Below are 18231 nucleotides of genomic sequence, written 5' to 3' on the forward strand. Positions count from 1 at the left end.
ACTAAAAGGAAGAGCTCCAGACCAGAAGACCAGATCCACTTTTATGTGCAAAGCACAAATGGCCTGATTTCAGAGGGAAGTGATCTAAAGGGAACAGAATTGACAGCTTCTTGAAAGACCACTGTCCATAGGGTATGTGCCATATCTTTCCAGTAAAGAATGGCTGTCCCACCTAGCCTTCCTTGTTTCCTCCCCTCAAATAACATTTGCAGTGGTGTGAAAGAAACCCTGGAGAATCTTTTGACTCACACACAGTGCATCTGACCTGTAACATGGTTTTGGATGAGCTTCTGCCTGCTGAGATATGAGGCAACGAATTCACCAAAAGGTAAACATAAGATACCTGGTGATGTCTGAAAAGTAGAAAATACAGACTCACGTTGTAGGCACTTGTAAGTAACTCAACGCTGCAGACTAGAAGCTTTTCTCTCATCATAACCCAAGGACTGTATGCTCTGATTCATAGGATATAATTTGTATTTCTTATCTTGTATCTCACTGAAATAGCTGAAGATGGCTAAAAGCCAATGCAAAACACCCTTTTCTAAGATAAGAAACAGTTTAACACTCGCATTACCAATAGTTCTATCGCCCTTTCAGAAAAATGAATACATTTTAAATACTATTATCACTGGAGACAGATTACACCTAAATACCTCATAAGAGGTTTATCCTGTAACTCAACATACAGGGCAGTTACCCAGTTCGTGACTTCCTGAAGCAGCTGATAGTAGTATGCCTCCAGCTGATACAATCAGACTAATGAGACCTCCAACCTATCTCATTCAACTAAGTAGGAAGGATGTAATATTAAGGTAAGCTGCTGTTCAAGTTTCATGGTTGTTAGAATTGTGCATGAACTGTGGAGGCAAACATATATCTTCCAAGTGAAGAATCCTTTTGCTTTTCCACATTCACCTGAATTTTTATCAGCAGCACCTGAAAAAGTAGTGTGTGCAATATGGCCTGTCCTGTTTGAGAAACTGCATTACATATTAGGATTTAAAAAGTCTTGTGACTAAAAAGAACCAATGTGACTAAAAACTTGACAATGTATTTAGACGTATGAGAATTTTTTTTTTAATATGTAAAACAAAAGAATCCCCATAACTTTCCATAAATCACTGAAGAGAACAAATTAATAAAGCTTCTATTTAGAAAAGTAGATTAACTGACTAGAGGTGTTTAAGAAATTAAGGTGTTTTCAGCAAAGAAATAAATGATACTAGCTTTTAGCAAAGTTCAATTAATACAATAATCAAGAAGTAGATGATATTTTAAGGTGTATTGTGACTGTTTAAGCCCTCTGCTTTACTGACAAAAATTAAGAACAAAAAAGTTTTGCAAGTAGATTAGTCTTACTTTTGCTAAATAGAAACAGCAATATTTAAGAACTTTATTTACAGGCTGTTTGTTTTTTCTAATTTCCATTAAAAGTTGATGGGTTAAGATGGATTTTTTTAATTTTATTTGGTTTTGCACTTAAAATTCACAGCATGTACTGCATGCAAATATTCTTAATTTTATGCAAGTCTCTTCTCTATTCCTTATAGTAGTCACAGATCTATTAAATTGCAGAAAATCTGTATTTAAGAAGAATACAAGCCACTGTCTTGGTAGGGGAGATGTTTTCTAAATTTAGACAGATGTGAATGAGGGTGAAAAATGGCTGAAAACTTTTTATAGCTGTATTAGTATAATTAGAGAATTATTTTATGGTAGTGTTTCATGCATTTAGGTATTTTATGAAGGGTTCCTTAAAAATTCTAGCTATTTTTCAGCTTACTGCTCTCTCTTTACATCCACGAATTGCTTTATTTTCTGTTGCTAATTCCTGGGCTGTGTTGATCCTTACAAGGAAAGTGCAGAAGGAGCTGGTCTCCGTTAACAGTGGTGCACATTTGTGTCATTTGATGCAGGAATAGCAGCATAGGTCTCAACTGGAAAAGTGCAGTGTATAGAGACTCTGCTTTTGGGTTAACTGCACAAACTTGACTTAGTACAAAATGACTTTTGAAACTAATATCTATTACTTTCTATATATAGAAACAAATGTGCCAGATACCCTTCTCCTTCCTTAAGTTTACAGTAAAAGTAACTACTGTAGCACCAAAGATGTTAAAACATAAAAGTTTCAAATGTATTTCATGCTATACACTGTTATATTGCAATTACACACTATGCTTTGTATTTGTTTAGACAGCTGTAAAGATAACCTATAATGTATTCTCTAATTAGGCTAGATGTCTGAACATCCTCTGTGTTTCTAAACTTCCTACCCTATGGTCATATGAAAGCACTTGAGGGATAGCTCCACACTCAAGAGATGTTTTTCATTCTTCCAAATCTAATTGTAATGGACTTCAAGTTGAAGCATTAGTACAGCCTCAAAAAAGTAGGAGAGAGAATAACTGGGCTACACTACGAGCAAAAATGAAATACAAATAAAGTGTAACTTTTAATTATTTTTACAACTAGTCATAATTCTCCAGGTAATGATGTAAATGCAATGACCTGGCAGGCATGCAATGAACAAATACAATGGAAAAATATATTTGTGAAAACTATAATGATGATCTATTTTGCTTTTTAAAAACTCTTTATAAAATAATCCATAAGTATTTCATAAAAACACTGACACAGATTAACTACTTACTTTTCTCATTAAAAAACAAAAATGTTTTACATAAATATTTAGCTTAGAAATACTGCTTACCTTAACTTTTTCTTCCAATCTTCCTAAGCGTAGACTGCCTTCTACTATTTTGTTGAGAACACCATGATTCTCATTTTCCAAACATTTGGCCTGCAAACATATAGTATACATAATTCAATGTAATCGTTACTTTAGACACGGCAGACAAAATATATACACTGAGGAAGACAAAGCTATTCTGTTTTGAGCTCCCATAGTCTGAAGAACCAAGATGGAAAAAGAATCCTGAAAATTATTCTAATAATGGCTAATTAATAATGTCAACTGACTGCAAATACTATCTCACTAACAAAATAATGCCTTGAAACAGTTTTCTTCTGAAAGGATCATAGCTACTGATACTGTAAACCCAACCAATTCTGCATATTTTTCTACAGATGTATGTACGTATATGTAGGAATCCCATCTGTATGCATGAGACACATCCTTCTCGGTCAGATTTAGTAGTCTGCTCTCAAAAGAGCCCTTGAAATTGGCAGGGGTTCAGGCAAGGAATCTGACATGCGGCTTCTGAAATGCTTCTGTCTTATGACTGCTTCCATCATTTCATAAGCACTACATTGTCTCTCAGATATAAGAACTAAACAAAACAAACTGCATAAGCTGTAAACAATTAAATAACTTTATAACAGGTTTCAACTGTTAAATCCACTGAAAGCATTCAAGAGAGAAATAACCAGCTTTTAGAATCAGCAATGCCTGACCAGCTTGAACTACCTGTATCACTCCAGAGACACGTCTCCTTTCACAGAATTCAAAATTAACTAGCATCGCTGGAGTCTGTGAGCTTTGTGCTCAGTCAGTGACATTTTGATTTAACGTGTGGTAGCTGAATCATACAATAAAATAAAAGAATCATTTTGACAGCTGCTAACTCATGATTACAGTTCATCATCAGTGCTGCACAATCAAAATTGTTTTAAATAAATTTGTTGCTGCTCTGTTTTACTCTTACTGGATTTATCAGTAGGCTGTCGCTGTTCCTGGAAACAGTAAATTTAAGACTATCCATTTATTTTTGTGGAGATGTGGTTACTACGTTTGGTTTTTTTTAATCCTCATTAAGGAAGAATACAGGCTAATTTCTTAGAGTGCTGTACCCTTTCTGCTCTCCCTGTCCTTCTGGATTAAATCTGCATAAAATGAATGTTAACACTTTAATTCTATTAGTGAATTAAAGAATAAGGCTAAGGTAATAGCAGTAGCTGAACTGAGTAAATAAACCTGACATTACTGAACTGGGGGGGGGGGGAACAATAATACATTTTTAATTATATGTCATGCTCAGTAGTGGCTCTTCATAATCATTAGGGTCTCACTCTAATTAAGTTTTTTTTGTTTTCTAGGCCTTCCCATTAGACAACCTTATCAGATTACCTGACTACAAGATACCTGCAGTCTAACTTTTTGCCAAGGTGGGTTTTAAGTTCAGCAATTAAAAGTAGGAACAGGTTGTTCTGATTCAGCTCTACCAGGCAGCAAAGTAAACTGGGTATTTAAAGGTTTTACTGATACTAGAATATTTCAGTAGAAAAGTTTGTCTCTGAGTATTTCTGCTGTCAGGCCAGACACAGTGAATTCATTAAAAAAAAAAAAAAAAGTTGTGCACTGTTTAGTAATTAAGCCACAAAATGGAGAAATAATGGAAGGCAAGTAAGTCTGTATCATCATCATGCACATACATACACAACAGAATGTGATCCAAAAGGAAGAGATAAATTCTGGTTTGCATGTCAGGACTGGCTTCTAATTGCTGGATCAGTTTATACCTGTCTAAAGAAAGACAGGCCATAGTTGACTGCATTTTGGGCCGCTTTCCACGGACCTACTCTGAGCTTTCTTCATGTGCATGAAACTTGATTTTCTAGTGTGTACTTTCAGGTGCAGGTTTCAGAAGGGAAGAATATGATGTCAAATACGGCACACTTGCAAAGATAGGGTTTACACTACCTTGTGGTGATTAAGGTTTTGTTAAGGCATCTTCCCTTCTGAAACGGGCTTTTACTGCTAAAAGTATTCTGAACATCCACTAGGGTATTATTAAGCCAAATGGCACACCTTGTACTTACAGGTAATTCTGGATCTCTGTGGTATTTCTCATGTGGTATGCTGAATATTTGAAAGTAGATATACCAGAGATTGAGAGATAAGAACCAGTTCCCGTAATTCCTAGGAGACATTTATTGTGCCTAGTTTCACAATCCTAAAGTCCAGTTTGCAGTGGACAAGGATTTGAGTTGGGTCACCATAGTTCCTCTTCTAGAATTAAGAATTAACCACTACAGAATCCTTTTACCCAACACTGATGACAACCTTTGTCTACTACTTGAACAACAGAAGCAAAAGAAGCTCTATATTATCAAAGTTTTGTGAAATGGTTTCCAGGACCAATTTAAAGATGGAGTACCAATATGTAAAACTGAAATTTTGTCCAAACTCTTGTAAAGGAAACAAAGTGTGCCTATAAAAAGCCCAGTAACTTCCATGCCAGACACTTCCACTAAACCAAAGTTGTTCCAAAACTCTCAACCAGCCTGTCAAAATGACTGCTCACCAAAAAGGAACAATAACATGCATGTGCTTCCACAGTAGAAGGTCCATACAGATCACTTCAAGGATAATAGTTTACCTTTACATTCAGAAAAGCATATTAAAAATTTATGATTGCGTGCTATTTTTCAATACGTGTAGCTTCAGCAGTTTAAGCCAATCTCTAAAATCAGATTTAAAAAATTCTTTTAAACTTGATATATACCATTGCAGACCCTAATGGTGATGTGAGTTAAGGCTTAATTATGTTCTGTGCAGAAATTAGGGTAGTTGCTTTTAACCACTCTTCTAGAAAATAACCTTTTGCTGCTCCTGTCCTGTTTGCAAAAGTCTATTTAAATAGCTAAATCCTTAAACTGAAATTATAGCTTTTTTGATAATGCAAATTAACAATAAGTTGTGCTAGAAGGATGATCATTGTGTGAAATATCAATTAAGTAATATTAACTATTTAAAGGTAATTACCAAAAAAATAAGATGATCACGTTCCTGAGCTATCTTCTCCACCAAACCAATAAGGTTTGTTAGATAGTGATGGGCTGCAACTTCTTTTTCCATTGCTTCCTCCAACTGCAGTTTCAAAAGACCTATTTTCTTCTTTAATCTCCTATAAAATTAACAGAAAAAGGAAAATCTTCAGATTGGGAATTAATAATGGCATTAAAAGAACTTGCATTGCATGTGCAAGTCAACTTGTACAAGTCTCAAACAATCAAATATACTGTTAAAGATGTATTGGCTCAAAATATTTGCAATGCTGAAAGTATCATTTCCCACTTTTTGGGGCTGTTTTTCTTTACAATATGTTGTGTGAATAACAACAGTAACAATGATTCAAAAGAACAATTTGTGCAATGGCTACAAGCTCGTATCTCTAAGAAATATAACAATAATATTGGTTTTACTTTCTAAAGTATTGTGAGCCCAACTCTGAACTGCTCGAGTGCATGAGAAGGTCTGCAAATAGTGTAATACCCTATTTTTCACATGAGTACACAAATGATTAATTGCTATAGCTAACTACTACCATTAAAGATATATTCTTAATTTGCATTTAGACATAGAAAAGTGTGCATGAAAACATAAAGCTTAGCAAAGTTACTTTACGACCAGGCCTTTAAATGTGACAAAGATGTGTTTAGGAAACATGTTTTTTCTGTAATAGGTAGAAGTTACACGCTGTGGGATGTCAGTCAGTATTTTTACAGATATTTCTGCTGTTACTTTTAGAAATATAAGTATTTCTACATAAGAAAATGAGAATGTGATATGACCTGTTTGTCTTTTGTGTAATTTCCATCTCAGTTTCCAGGATCTTGTTGTCAGCCATGAAGTTATTTTTCTCTAAAAGCAGTTTCTTGTTTTGAGCTTGCAGTGATGCTATCTTTCCCATCAGATCTTCCACCTCACAGCGCTTTTTCTCCTGCTCCTGTTGTAAACGGCTGCAAAAACCAACAGTGTAGAACAGGTGTCATGGATAGACCTGCTTCACTAAAAAGCTAAGTTACAGTAAGATATCCATGTTGAAGGTATGAAAAAGATACACTGAGAATGCCTAACGTTCAGCGGTGACATCAGAGAGGTATTACAATCTCATGGCATATCAAATCATAAATGAAGTATAATACAAACAAAATTATTCAAATAATTCATCCTGACTGCACTTGAAATTGAATTTAAATTATAAAAATATCCTATATAGTCCAAATGTATTCCCTTCCTAATTTTTTTTCAAATAAATTACTAGCAATGCCAAAAAAGAAGGTCTGAGAACTTCTCAGGAAGGCACTGTACCAAGAAACAGTAACTTGCACTATCCTAGGCTTGAAAGCAAACAAATTTACAGAATGTCTTTAGAAAAATATTACTTTACAAACTGTGCTGTATGACAGCACTTTGGTGTTGTTTTTGTGTAATTTCCATATTGTAAAGATGGGAGAAATGTAGTATTTTCAGAATTTCAGGATCCTTCAGACATTTTCCCAAAGATGGGAAAAAAATAATGAGAACATTTTATATAAAGTGTTGATAGAAGTAATTAGATTTGACAAAAATTCTAATTTTAATGCCTCCTCCTCTGCTATTTAAAAAGGTACACTTAGCAGTACGTACCCTGTGGTAGAAACACTTCTACTGATGTCTCCAGAGCTGGGATCTCCTTCTGTAATTTTAATTGGCTATAAAAAGCGAGACGGTATTTGTTAAATATTTCTTTACCTTTCTTTGTACTTTGGTAGTTACCTTTGGTAGTACCTGGTAGATTACCAGCATAAGTTTCCACTGGCCTCCTACCTACAGTGATGCGTATGCGGATCTGTTCATGTGAATGCTTTGCAGAATTGTTTCTCTGTGCACTGTATGTAAACTCATACCTTTTTAAATCATTCACCAATGTGAAGTGCTCCTCTGCTGCTATTCTGCTGTCCAGTTTGGCTTTCAGCTCTTCACAAGTAGAACGCAAAGCTTCCAACTGCTTCTGGTACTCTGCTATCTCTTCTTCTTGACTGTGTTTCTTTTCTTCTAAGATTATTATCTGTTTGGTCAATTTTGAAGCTTTTGGGAGGAAAAAAAAACAACTGGGTACAGCAGAACTAATTCAATCACTTAGTGAAACTCCAACTAAACCAGTAATATGTTAATTCCTAGTTGTTCATAGCATTATGTAACAGGGGATTTGTCAGTTTGTTTTGTATTTTAACGGTTTGGGGTTTGTTTTGCTGTATCAAGCAGTTTGTTCTGGAAAAGTGACAAAACTTCAAGACAACTACTTTTCAGGGCTATAAGCTATTTGCTCATTGAAATGTCATTTTACTCTGAAAAATCCTCTGATTCAGATTTTACTAATTCAGGAAAAGAACCTAAAATGGAACGTGACTTTTGTAGCCTAGTAGATAGGCCACACATCTAGAGACTGCCTAGTTTCTGTTCACTGATCTCGTGAGTTCTTCCTGTAGTACGTATTTCAATCACTGGATACACTGCCAAAACAGTTGTAGGAACTGAATGGAAGATCAGGGCTCTTGTTTCCTTGTGAGAACTCCGGTAATAGATAACAAAATCTATCAGTGTTTACTAGGGATGTTCTGACAACTTATACCACATCAAGCCATTTTGAGAGTTGGAAAGAGGAACACCTGATTTTGGGGTATTGTCCAGCCTTTGCCCTGGTACATGATGAGTTGTTATCTTCTAAAAACAGATGGATGTAAAGAGATAAAACTCTAAACAAGAAACCTATAAACTTTAAAAGCAGAAAGGAAAGTATTTATGGAATTAGGTGGCAGATGACTAAAAAATTTCAGAATTGGAGTTTTGCTGTATAGGTTCACTTAAGGAAACCATTCTCATCAGCGACTTATGTTAATCGCGCATAATTAAATATTTTTCAGAACATCCTAATCTGTGAATTAAGATTCAATCTTGCTTTTTAAACTTCACTAAGAAATCTTACTTTCAGTTTTGGGATTTTAAACTATAACATGCTTGTTCTCTTTCTAATATCCAGTCAGAAGGCTATTAACAAGAAATATCCAGAGGAATCTGCCAATGCAAAAAATAACTGTCAGAAGAAAAATTAATCTTGGTCAAGAAATAATATTTACAAGCAAGACAAGGAATATCATGTGTTCTGAATTCAAGCAAATACAAACCTCTGATAAAACAGCAATAGATAACAGATTATTACTTGAAGATGCATGTAAATTTAAGCAGTATCAAATTATAAAAGTGTAAAATCAAATATTACTACTGATGATATAATGAACTATATTTTATTAAGCGATAAACATTGATTACAAAGCACAAAATGAAAAAACCCTACAAATTCTAAACGGAACATTTAAATAAGCAAATACTACCTCACAAATACCAACCTGTAAAGTTTAAAGTGCTCTTAAATTATGAAAAAGAGTGTATTGCTGTTTAATAGTTCTTGTTACCTTTTCAGAGGAAGCAAGTCAAAATGGAGTATGCTGTATAGTGTCAATAGGTGATACTGACATTTCTTTTCAGTATCAGCTGACATCCAGAGCTTGACCTCCTATTAGTGTTACGTGCATCCAGCAATGCTTTGCAGGCATATAGGAAGTTGCAAAAAAATCCCAAACCCCCAAAAAACCACCAAAACAAAAAAACCCGCAAACAAACAAAAAACCAAACCTGCCGTACCATCTTTGGTGTAGTTCAAATTACTAGCAATTCAAACACTTTACCTTCTTGAACATGTTGTCTGTGATTGTCTTTTGTTTTAGCTTGTTGAATTTCGAGTTGCTCCATCAACAATCTGTTTTCTTCCAAGACCAGCCTGGCCTGAGTTTGCAGCTGCTGCCTGCAATGACAGCCAGCTTATAAATAAAATATAATTCAAATATTAACTTATGTCCAAAGAAAAACACAACTGACTTCCAACAGTGTAAACTTATAAAATCCTATTTGAACCTCTTAAAAAAAAAAAAAATAAAAACCCTTATTGAAAGCAATGTCAGAACCCAAGGTAAGCTTATTAGAGACATGAACTCACAACCCTCAATATGTAAATTTATTTTAAATAATGTTTAAAGTCTTTGACTAACTAAAGCAAAAATTCCCTATAGAAAGAAGGAAAAGTATGCATGTGTGAATTAGAATCATAGCATCATAGAATGGTTGAGGTCAGAAGGGACCTCTGGACATCATCTGGTCCAATCCTTCTGCTCAAGCAGGGGCACCTAGAGCCAGCTGCCCAGGACCATGTCCTGATGGCTTTTGAATTACCTCTAGGGATGGAGACTCCACAACCTCTCTCGACAGCTTGTTGCTGTGCTCGCAGTGAAAAACTCTTTCCTTATGTTCAGAGGCAACTTCCTGTGTTTCAGTTTGTGCCCATTGCCTCTTTTCCTGTCACAGGGCACCACTGAAAAGAGCCTAGCACTGTCTTTACACCCTCCCTTGAGGCATTTATATACAGTGATAAGATCCCCCCTGAGCATTCTCTTCTCTAGGCAAAACAGTCCCAGCTCTCTCAGACTTTCCTCATATGACAGAATGAAAGCTACATAATGGTGCCAAATGACTTGGAGACAGCTATGTAACTAGTAACTGAACGAAATTTGTTTTCAAAACTTGCAATACATTTTTGGATAGGATTTGGATCTACTTGGCTTTGATCTCTGGAAAAAATACTGCCAGTGTGTTTTATGGGCCTGTAAAGATGGGTGTTTAAACTGAACTATCCTGAGCAGAGAACTTAACTCTCTGCTTTTTAACTAGTATTAATTCTGCTTTCAAGAAAACCAATACCAGTCTTTCTGATGTTAACAAAAGCTTAAGAAACTATTTGCTGTTCTAATAATAGCTTTAAAAGTTGAACTACTAGCCAGAATGCAAGCAGAAATACAGTACAAGTGTCAGATGATATCACATGAATTTAAACTCAGGAGTTGTCATCAATCAATCAGCAAGAGTAGCCTAAACACAAAGAAAGTGTAGCAAAATAGACTGTTACCAAGGATTTCTGATGACAGTAACTAACACAATGTATATCTACTTTGTTCATGTGTGGCCTGACCTAGATAAAAACGTGTATAGATCTAGATATGGACAATTTCCCCTACCATCAAATAATATTCCGACTAAAATTTAAGCTGAACCATACAGCTAACAATTGCTGTGTGGTAGCTGAAAAATATACTCTTAAACAGACTACCCTGAAGATTTTTGCAAACACAGAAATTAAGTTCAAAAGTTCAAAAAAGTTAAAAGTTCAAAGAAATTAAGTTAAAAGTTCAAAAATTCATATTTAAGAAGCTGAAACATCTCTATGAAGAGTGTTTTGGAATTTGCAGACAGTATATAAGCATCCAAGGATACATAAAATTGGATATTTTATTTCATTAAAACACCTATAAAACACTTTGATACCTTTACAACAACCTACTTAATCAAATCTATACAGAAACTAAACACTTCTGTAATTCTGCCTTGAGGAGCCTCTCATTGAAAGTCAGTCGATGTAATTGGTTAAATCTGCAGAGAGACTTAAGATTGGAAGAGACAGCTTGAGCCATAAAGTCCTCCTAGTATAGACGCTGTACCATATGATCCCTTCCATACAATTACCACCTGTGTCACGAGTGTAGTAAGAACCTTTATGTTCACTACTCACAGTGGATGCTGTACCAAAACCTGTTACACTGGTTAGGAATCATCTTCCAATTGTTTATGGTGAATGAAAACCCAGTTGTTGTTCTAGTAACACTGCCTTCAGTCCTATAAATGCAGCTTAAGTAGTTCTTTGTATACTCCATGATTACTGCTCCTGATGTGCTTACAGAAAGCAACATTGTCCTTTCTCAGCCATTGTTTCACTAAATGAGAAAGGCCAGTCTGCCTAAACTCCCAATAAAAGAGGCCCTCCATTTCCTTGGCTACACCACAAACCCTTTCAGCTTTGTTTCTCTGTACTTAAATATGGATGACTGGGATGCTCCAGAATTTTCCATATAATTGCCCAACAGGGGTTGTTATTGCCCAACCCCTACTAGAAAGACCTATTCTAACACACCCCAGGACTATACTGCCTTTTTTTTTCTTTACAGCTGTTGCCCTAAAAAGCTCACAATCATCTTGTGATGAACCAGTATCACCAGTCTCTTCTCCATCTCAGTCACCAACTGATGAATGCCTGACTTAGGTAAATTGTTATTAAGCCTCATATGTACTTTACACTACTTAATTTCATTATGTTTGCATTGTTTCACTTCTCAATAATATACAATTCTTCTAATGCAGTATTCCAATACCATTTTATAATGAAAAACTGATGTAATTGGCACATTCCTACTATTCCTAGAAGTGTAAAAGTTAAGTATGTAACCTGCAAGGTCTGGGACAGAATTACATGGGCTTCAGGTGCAAAACTGCACATTCACTATTTAATCTTTACTCCAAAACTACTTCAGGCATTGCAGATCAGCATTGTTCCAACAAGGCATAATCATGGCCCTATTAACTCTTCAGCAAAACTTAATTTGCCTGGGGGAACAAAATTTTTCCTTAAGATCTGTAATTTTAAAAGTTCGCATGCAACAAGCAAAATAATGAGTAGCTTTTAAATTAATTTCTAGTAATATAACTTGCCATTCCGTAGGGGTAATAAAGTTATTTTTATTTAATTGCTCATGCAGGTCTTCATTCTCCTTCACCAACTCTTCAACTCGTACTTTAAAATTCTTCATATCCTCCTGGAAGACAAAGGACTCCACATAAAATTCTTTAGAGGCAAGTATTTTGTTTTAATTTTTACATCAACAAAAATTTTTATACATAGCTGGGTGCCTTCTAATTCTTCTGTAACAGCATATTATCTCACTACTCACTCATCTTTAATTCAGATGTGCATACTTAACTTCTAAATTGCTTCATGAATCTAGTAATATTTGATTGAAAATAATATAGATATTTGAATTGTGCCACATTTTTGCCAAGTGTCATTTGAATTAAGCAAGCTGTAGATCCCTAAAATATGGATTTAAAAAACTGAATTCTGGAAATTACTAGATGATACTATACATTTGCAGTATGAATGACATGAATTTGAATACGGTAGGACAGTACAGTGAATTTACAGTAATATAAAACCCTCGGTGTTTTCTGCTCATTTTATGGCTTAATTTTTTGAAGGAAATAAATTATTTTGAAAAGCTATGGCAGTTCTGCTCTGAAGCAAATCACCATTTTTCAAAGGTTCAGTGACAAAAAACGACTTCTAAAGAGCAAAAAGAGTACCCATTCCTTAAATATCTAGAAATAAATGTTGTTCTACCACAAAACCTACAGGCCTGTAACTGGAAGAGCAGCTATCCAGGGCACTGCCTCCCCATTATGAATGACAACAGCACATTGTTTCTACCACTGACTGTGTTTATGGTTTACTCTATTCAGAGAGCACAGTTCTCCTACATCTTGGTGTAGTGCCTGCTTCTACATCTGAACAGGCTGACAAAAACAAGCAAGCCAAGTAGGATAAGATACCACAATAACTATGCATGGAAAAGTAAAACAAAGTCACTTTTAATTTTAGGCAGAAAACAGCTTTGGCAAATCCCTTTTAAAAATTTTCAGTAATTTATTTCTGCTTTAGTGTAGAAGTATATTTTTTTTTAAATGGCAACTTGCCTCATGTTCAAGATTCAAATCTTCCTTTTCTCTTAGTCTATCTTCATATGCCAACAGAAGAGGTGACAAATACTTCATATCCAACTTAAAAAAAAATCAATCCATATAAATCAATTACAAACCATAATCTCATCAATATTTTTTACTACTTCTCCTGCTGTATATTGCTAGTTTTAAAAGCCAGTAAGGGTTTTCGTATATGTCTTGCAGACAAAAGTGCAGGACTTATACAAGCATGTAGACCACCATATGCAAAATGATGCTGCAGAAGCACTTAACAGCACAGCTTTAGGAGCAAGCTTTGGAAAGGACAAGGCTGGATGCTATACTTTCACACTTCACTAAAAAGCAGCTATTACTTATCAGTATATGTAACACAGCAGAATGTGGATGCAAATGAATATGAAACCAGCTGAAATGCTACAGTGAATACAGTTAATAACAATCAAATTTAGCCCAGATTCATTAGTAAGTGGGAAAAGAATTTTTGCACTCTCAAACCTGCATCTTTAAAACTAAATACATACGTATGTGATTCTTGGATATTATAGCTAGAAAGACAGAGCAGAAGGAGGACTTTCCTACTTCTGTATAGTTCTGAATAACAACGAGGAAGGAAAATTTAAGATCTGATTAGCATTTCAAGGAGAAATTGTTTCACATATTAGAAATGTATTCAATTTCACAGACTATTTGCCTTCTCCTTGCCAGAAGTTCATAGGCTACTAGTGGACCCATGGCCATTCCTATCATCAGAATCACTGAAATACGCTATTTTCTTTTAGTATCATCTTAAAAATAATGAGAACAGAAGATTAACAATTAAGAAGATTAGCAATTAAGCAATAGACCTTGAAGCAAACTATATGCTAAACAATACTAAGTGAAGATGGTAGTTACGATTCTCAGGGGAACAGTACTTCTACTTAATTTGCATTCAGTAGTTCAAGGTCGGTGATTGTATGCAGTCTGTAGCTTACTGTAAATTCAACTGGAGCTGCACACATTCACTGCAAAGTTCTGCCCTACATCTTTTTATGCAACAAACATAAATGTTTATAATATTCTACTAGTATGTGATAGTTCAGTAGAGTAACTAAAGAATATCCTGAATATTTTGGTTCCAATAAAGAAAGTCTACTACTTTACTCAGAAAGGAATGAACAGATAAGTGAAAATATTATTTTACTTACCAGCCATGGTGGTGGTGGTCCTTTCATGGGTAAACTTCCCAGTTTTAGATGCTAAAGTAGATTTTTAAAAAGATACTGAAATTATTTCCTGCTTTTTGAAGTACCAACCACTGTCCACTGCAGTCACAACTATTACCACAAAAAAGCTTATGTTTCTAATTGCACATATTGCGTATGTAACACACACTCAACAAAGTCAACAAAACCGGAAGTTCAATATCTTACTAATATGGGAGAAAGTCTAACTTCTTAAAGTTAGACTTTCTTAAAGTTAGACTTAATGATAAATGCTTATTTTAAAGTTCAGAAAAAGCCTATGCCATTTGTAGATTTTGTGTCAAATCTGGAGAAAATAGTCTTAAAAACTCAAAGATTAATGAAAGGACAATGGGACATTTCAGTACAAACTGCCTTTATAACCAAGATTCTCACCTCTTCTTGGGACAATGGCCTGAATTTAGTTTGATAGCGACTTAATTCTACATTTAAACGATGGACCGTCATTTTCAAAGCATCATTTTCATCTACCAGTTCTTGTGCTTGTTGTCTGAGAGAAAGTAATTCTGTAGCCTCCTCTATTAAAACAAATATCCAACAAGAAAGTTCAATCAAAATTCAAGAAATGTTCACGATAATTTGTTAAATGTAAGGAAAAAAAACCCTCAATAAGCTAGAATCATAAGAGAACTTCTCTCAAAATACTGTAATGGAATAATCCCATGAAAAATTACTAACAAAAAAACCCATTAAATTTCAAACAACCAAGTAATTTTTTTTCACGATCATGGAATCGCACCCTACCTTCCCTGAGACAGGCCCAACAGGCAGAGAGGACACATGATACGGAGGATTCCCTATCCTTGCTCCGCCTGGCTGAACATAGTAACTTAAGGGATGGGGTCAATGGCAACAAGTTTCTGCCCGGCGCAGCAGGCACATCTCCTCTGTGACTACCCCACCTTCCCCGGTGGCCTTGCATAATAGGTATGAGGCTCTGCAAGTGGAACCGAACAATAATGAGGATGATGGTTCATCTAGCTTGGAGGTGTTGCCAAGGTTAAGTCGGCCTACACCCTGCATCAAAACTGCTTCCATAAAGAAAAAAAAGACGGGTCATTGTCATAGGGAGACTCCTTCTGAAGGGAATAGAAGGCCCAATAGGCAGACCGGACCCACTTCTTAGGGAAGTCTGCTGCCTCCTTGGGGCCCAGGTGAAAGATGTGAAGAGAAAACTTCCTACCCTGGTACAGCCCTCAGATTATTATCCGTTATTGATCTTTCAGGTAGGCAATGATGAAGCTGCAACTAGAAGTCTGAGGACAATCAAGAGAGACTTCAGGGCCTTGGGATGACTGGTTAAGGCATCAAGAGCACAAGTAGTGTCCCCCTCCTATCCTTCCAGTTGCAGGGAATGATAAGGGAAAAACCAGGAAGAGCAGATCAATACCTGGCTCCGAGCCTGGTGTCACCAGCAGAATTCTGGGTTTTTTGATCATGGGTTTGTCTACATGACACCAGGCCTGCTGGCGACAGACAGGGTACACCTTTCTCAAAGGGGGAAAAGGATCTTTGTACAGGAGTTAGCAGGGCTCATTGAAAGAGCTTTAAACTAGATTTGAAGGGGGAAAGGGATAAAACCAGGCTCACTAGAGATAAGCCTGAGAGTGGTGTGCCAATGTTTGAGGGACAGTGTGCTAGTGAGGTCCTTCGGTCTGCTGTCTCAGTGGAGGCAGGAGATGGACATCTGTGCGGCAGTGAAGACGAAAGGGTTATGGATGTGTTAGAAACCACAGAAGCGCCTGAGAATGGTCACACAGGAATCAGGGCTTCTCCCCCCCAAAAAGGTGACAGGATCAACAGCACAACTGAAGTGCATCTACACCAATGCCCACAGCATGGGCAACAAACAGGAGGAGCCAGAAGCCATTGTGCAGCAGGAAAACTGTGATATAGTTGCCATCACAGAAACAGGGTGGGATGACTTGCACAACTGGAGTGCTACAATGGATGGCTATAAACTCTTCAGAAGAGATAGGCAAGGAAGGAGAGGCGGTGGGGTAGCCCTTCATGTTGGGGAGTGTTTTGATTGTCTAGAGCTTAATGAGGGTGATGATAGGGTTGAGTGTCTATGGGTAAGAATCAGGGGGAAGGCCAACAAGGCCAATACCATGGTGTGAGTCTGCTATAGACCACCCAACAAAGAACAAAGAGGCAGACAAAATATTTTATAAGCAGCTGGGAGAAGTCTCACAATCGCTAGCCCTTGTTCTCGTGGGGGACTTCAACTTACTAGATGTCTGTGGAAATACAATACAGCAGAAAGGAAACAGTCTCGGAGGTTCCTGGAGCGTGTGGCAGATAACTTCCTGACACAGCTGGTGAGTGAGCCAACTAGGGAAGGGGCCCCACTGGATCTGTTGTTTGTGAACAGAGAAGGACTTGTGGGTGATGTGACGGTTGGAGACTGTCTTGGGCACAGCGATCACAAAATGATAGAGCTTTTGATTCCTGGAGAATTAAGGAAGGGGGGTCAGCAGAACTGCTACCTTGAACTTCCAGAGGGCATACTTTGGTCTATTTAGGAGACTGGTTGACAGAGTCCCTTGGGAGGCAGTCCTGAATGGAAAGGAGTCCAGGAAGGCTGGACATTCTTCAAGAGGGAAATCTTAAAGGCGCAGGAGCAGGCTGTCCCCATGTGCTGAAAGACGAGCCGGCGGGGAAGAAGACCAGCCTGGTTGAACAGACAGCTTTGGCTGGAACTCAGGAAAAAAAGGAGAGTTTATGACCTTTGGAAGAAGGGGCAGGCAACTCAGGAGGACTACAAGGATGTCATAAGGTTATGTAGAGAGAAAATTAGAAGGGCCAAAGCCCAATTAGAACTTAATCTGGCTACTGCTGTAAAAGACAATAAAAATGTTTCTATAAATACATTAGCAACAAAAGGAGGGCTAAGGAGAATTTCCATCCTTTATTGGATACGGGGGGAAACATAGTGACAAAGGATAAGGAAAAGGCTGAGGTACTTAATGCCTTCTTTGCCTCAGTCTTTAATAGTAAGACCAGTTGTTCTCTGGGTACCCAGCCCCCTGAAGTGGAAGACAGGGATGGGGAGCAGAATGAAGCCCCCATAATCCAAGGGGAAATGGTTAGCGACCTGCTACACCACTTAGACACACACAAGTCTATGGGGCCGGATGGGATCCATCCGAGGGTACTGAGGGAGCTGGCGGAAGTGCTCACCAAGCTGCTTTCCATCCTTTATCAGCAGTCCTGGCTAACCGGGGAGGCCCCAGTGGACTGGAGATTAGCTAATGTGACACCCATCTACAAGAAGGGCCAGAAGGAGGACCCGGGGAACTACTCAGTCTGACCTTGGTGTCGGAGGTGGTTATGGAGCAGATCATCTTGAGTGCCATCATGCAGCACGTACAGGACAACGAGGTGATCAGGCCCAGTCAGCATGGGTTTATGAAAGGCAGGTCCTGCTTGACTAACCTGATCTCCTTCTACGACAAGGTCACCTGCTTAGTGGATGAGGGAAAGGCTGTGGGTGTTGTCTACCTAGACTTTAGTAAAGCCTTTGACACCATTTCACTGGGTAAAGAACTGGCTGGATGG

The 18231-nt window shown here is 37.1% G+C and overlaps 1 protein-coding gene across 2 annotated transcripts in view; it reads right to left on the bottom strand.

Annotated features, from left to right (window-relative positions):
* The window catches only part of CEP89 (centrosomal protein 89), a 48325-nt gene that overhangs the window by 18786 nt on the left and 11308 nt on the right, over positions 1–18231 (bottom strand). For both annotated transcript variants that reach the window (XM_072872131.1, XM_072872133.1), the window contains 9 exons: positions 15046–15188; positions 14614–14664; positions 13421–13504; positions 12379–12486; positions 9478–9589; positions 7639–7819; positions 6541–6708; positions 5732–5873; positions 2717–2806 (listed from right to left, as the gene is read on the bottom strand). In XM_072872131.1, coding sequence (XP_072728232.1) covers positions 2717–2806; positions 5732–5873; positions 6541–6708; positions 7639–7819; positions 9478–9589; positions 12379–12486; positions 13421–13504; positions 14614–14664; positions 15046–15188 — 1079 coding nt within the window. The remainder of the gene's footprint in view (positions 1–2716; positions 2807–5731; positions 5874–6540; positions 6709–7638; positions 7820–9477; positions 9590–12378; positions 12487–13420; positions 13505–14613; positions 14665–15045; positions 15189–18231) is intronic.

This window comes from Ciconia boyciana, chromosome 9 (assembly GCF_034638445.1).
Source record: "Ciconia boyciana chromosome 9, ASM3463844v1, whole genome shotgun sequence".
NCBI classification, from domain to species: Eukaryota; Metazoa; Chordata; class Aves; order Ciconiiformes; family Ciconiidae; genus Ciconia; species Ciconia boyciana.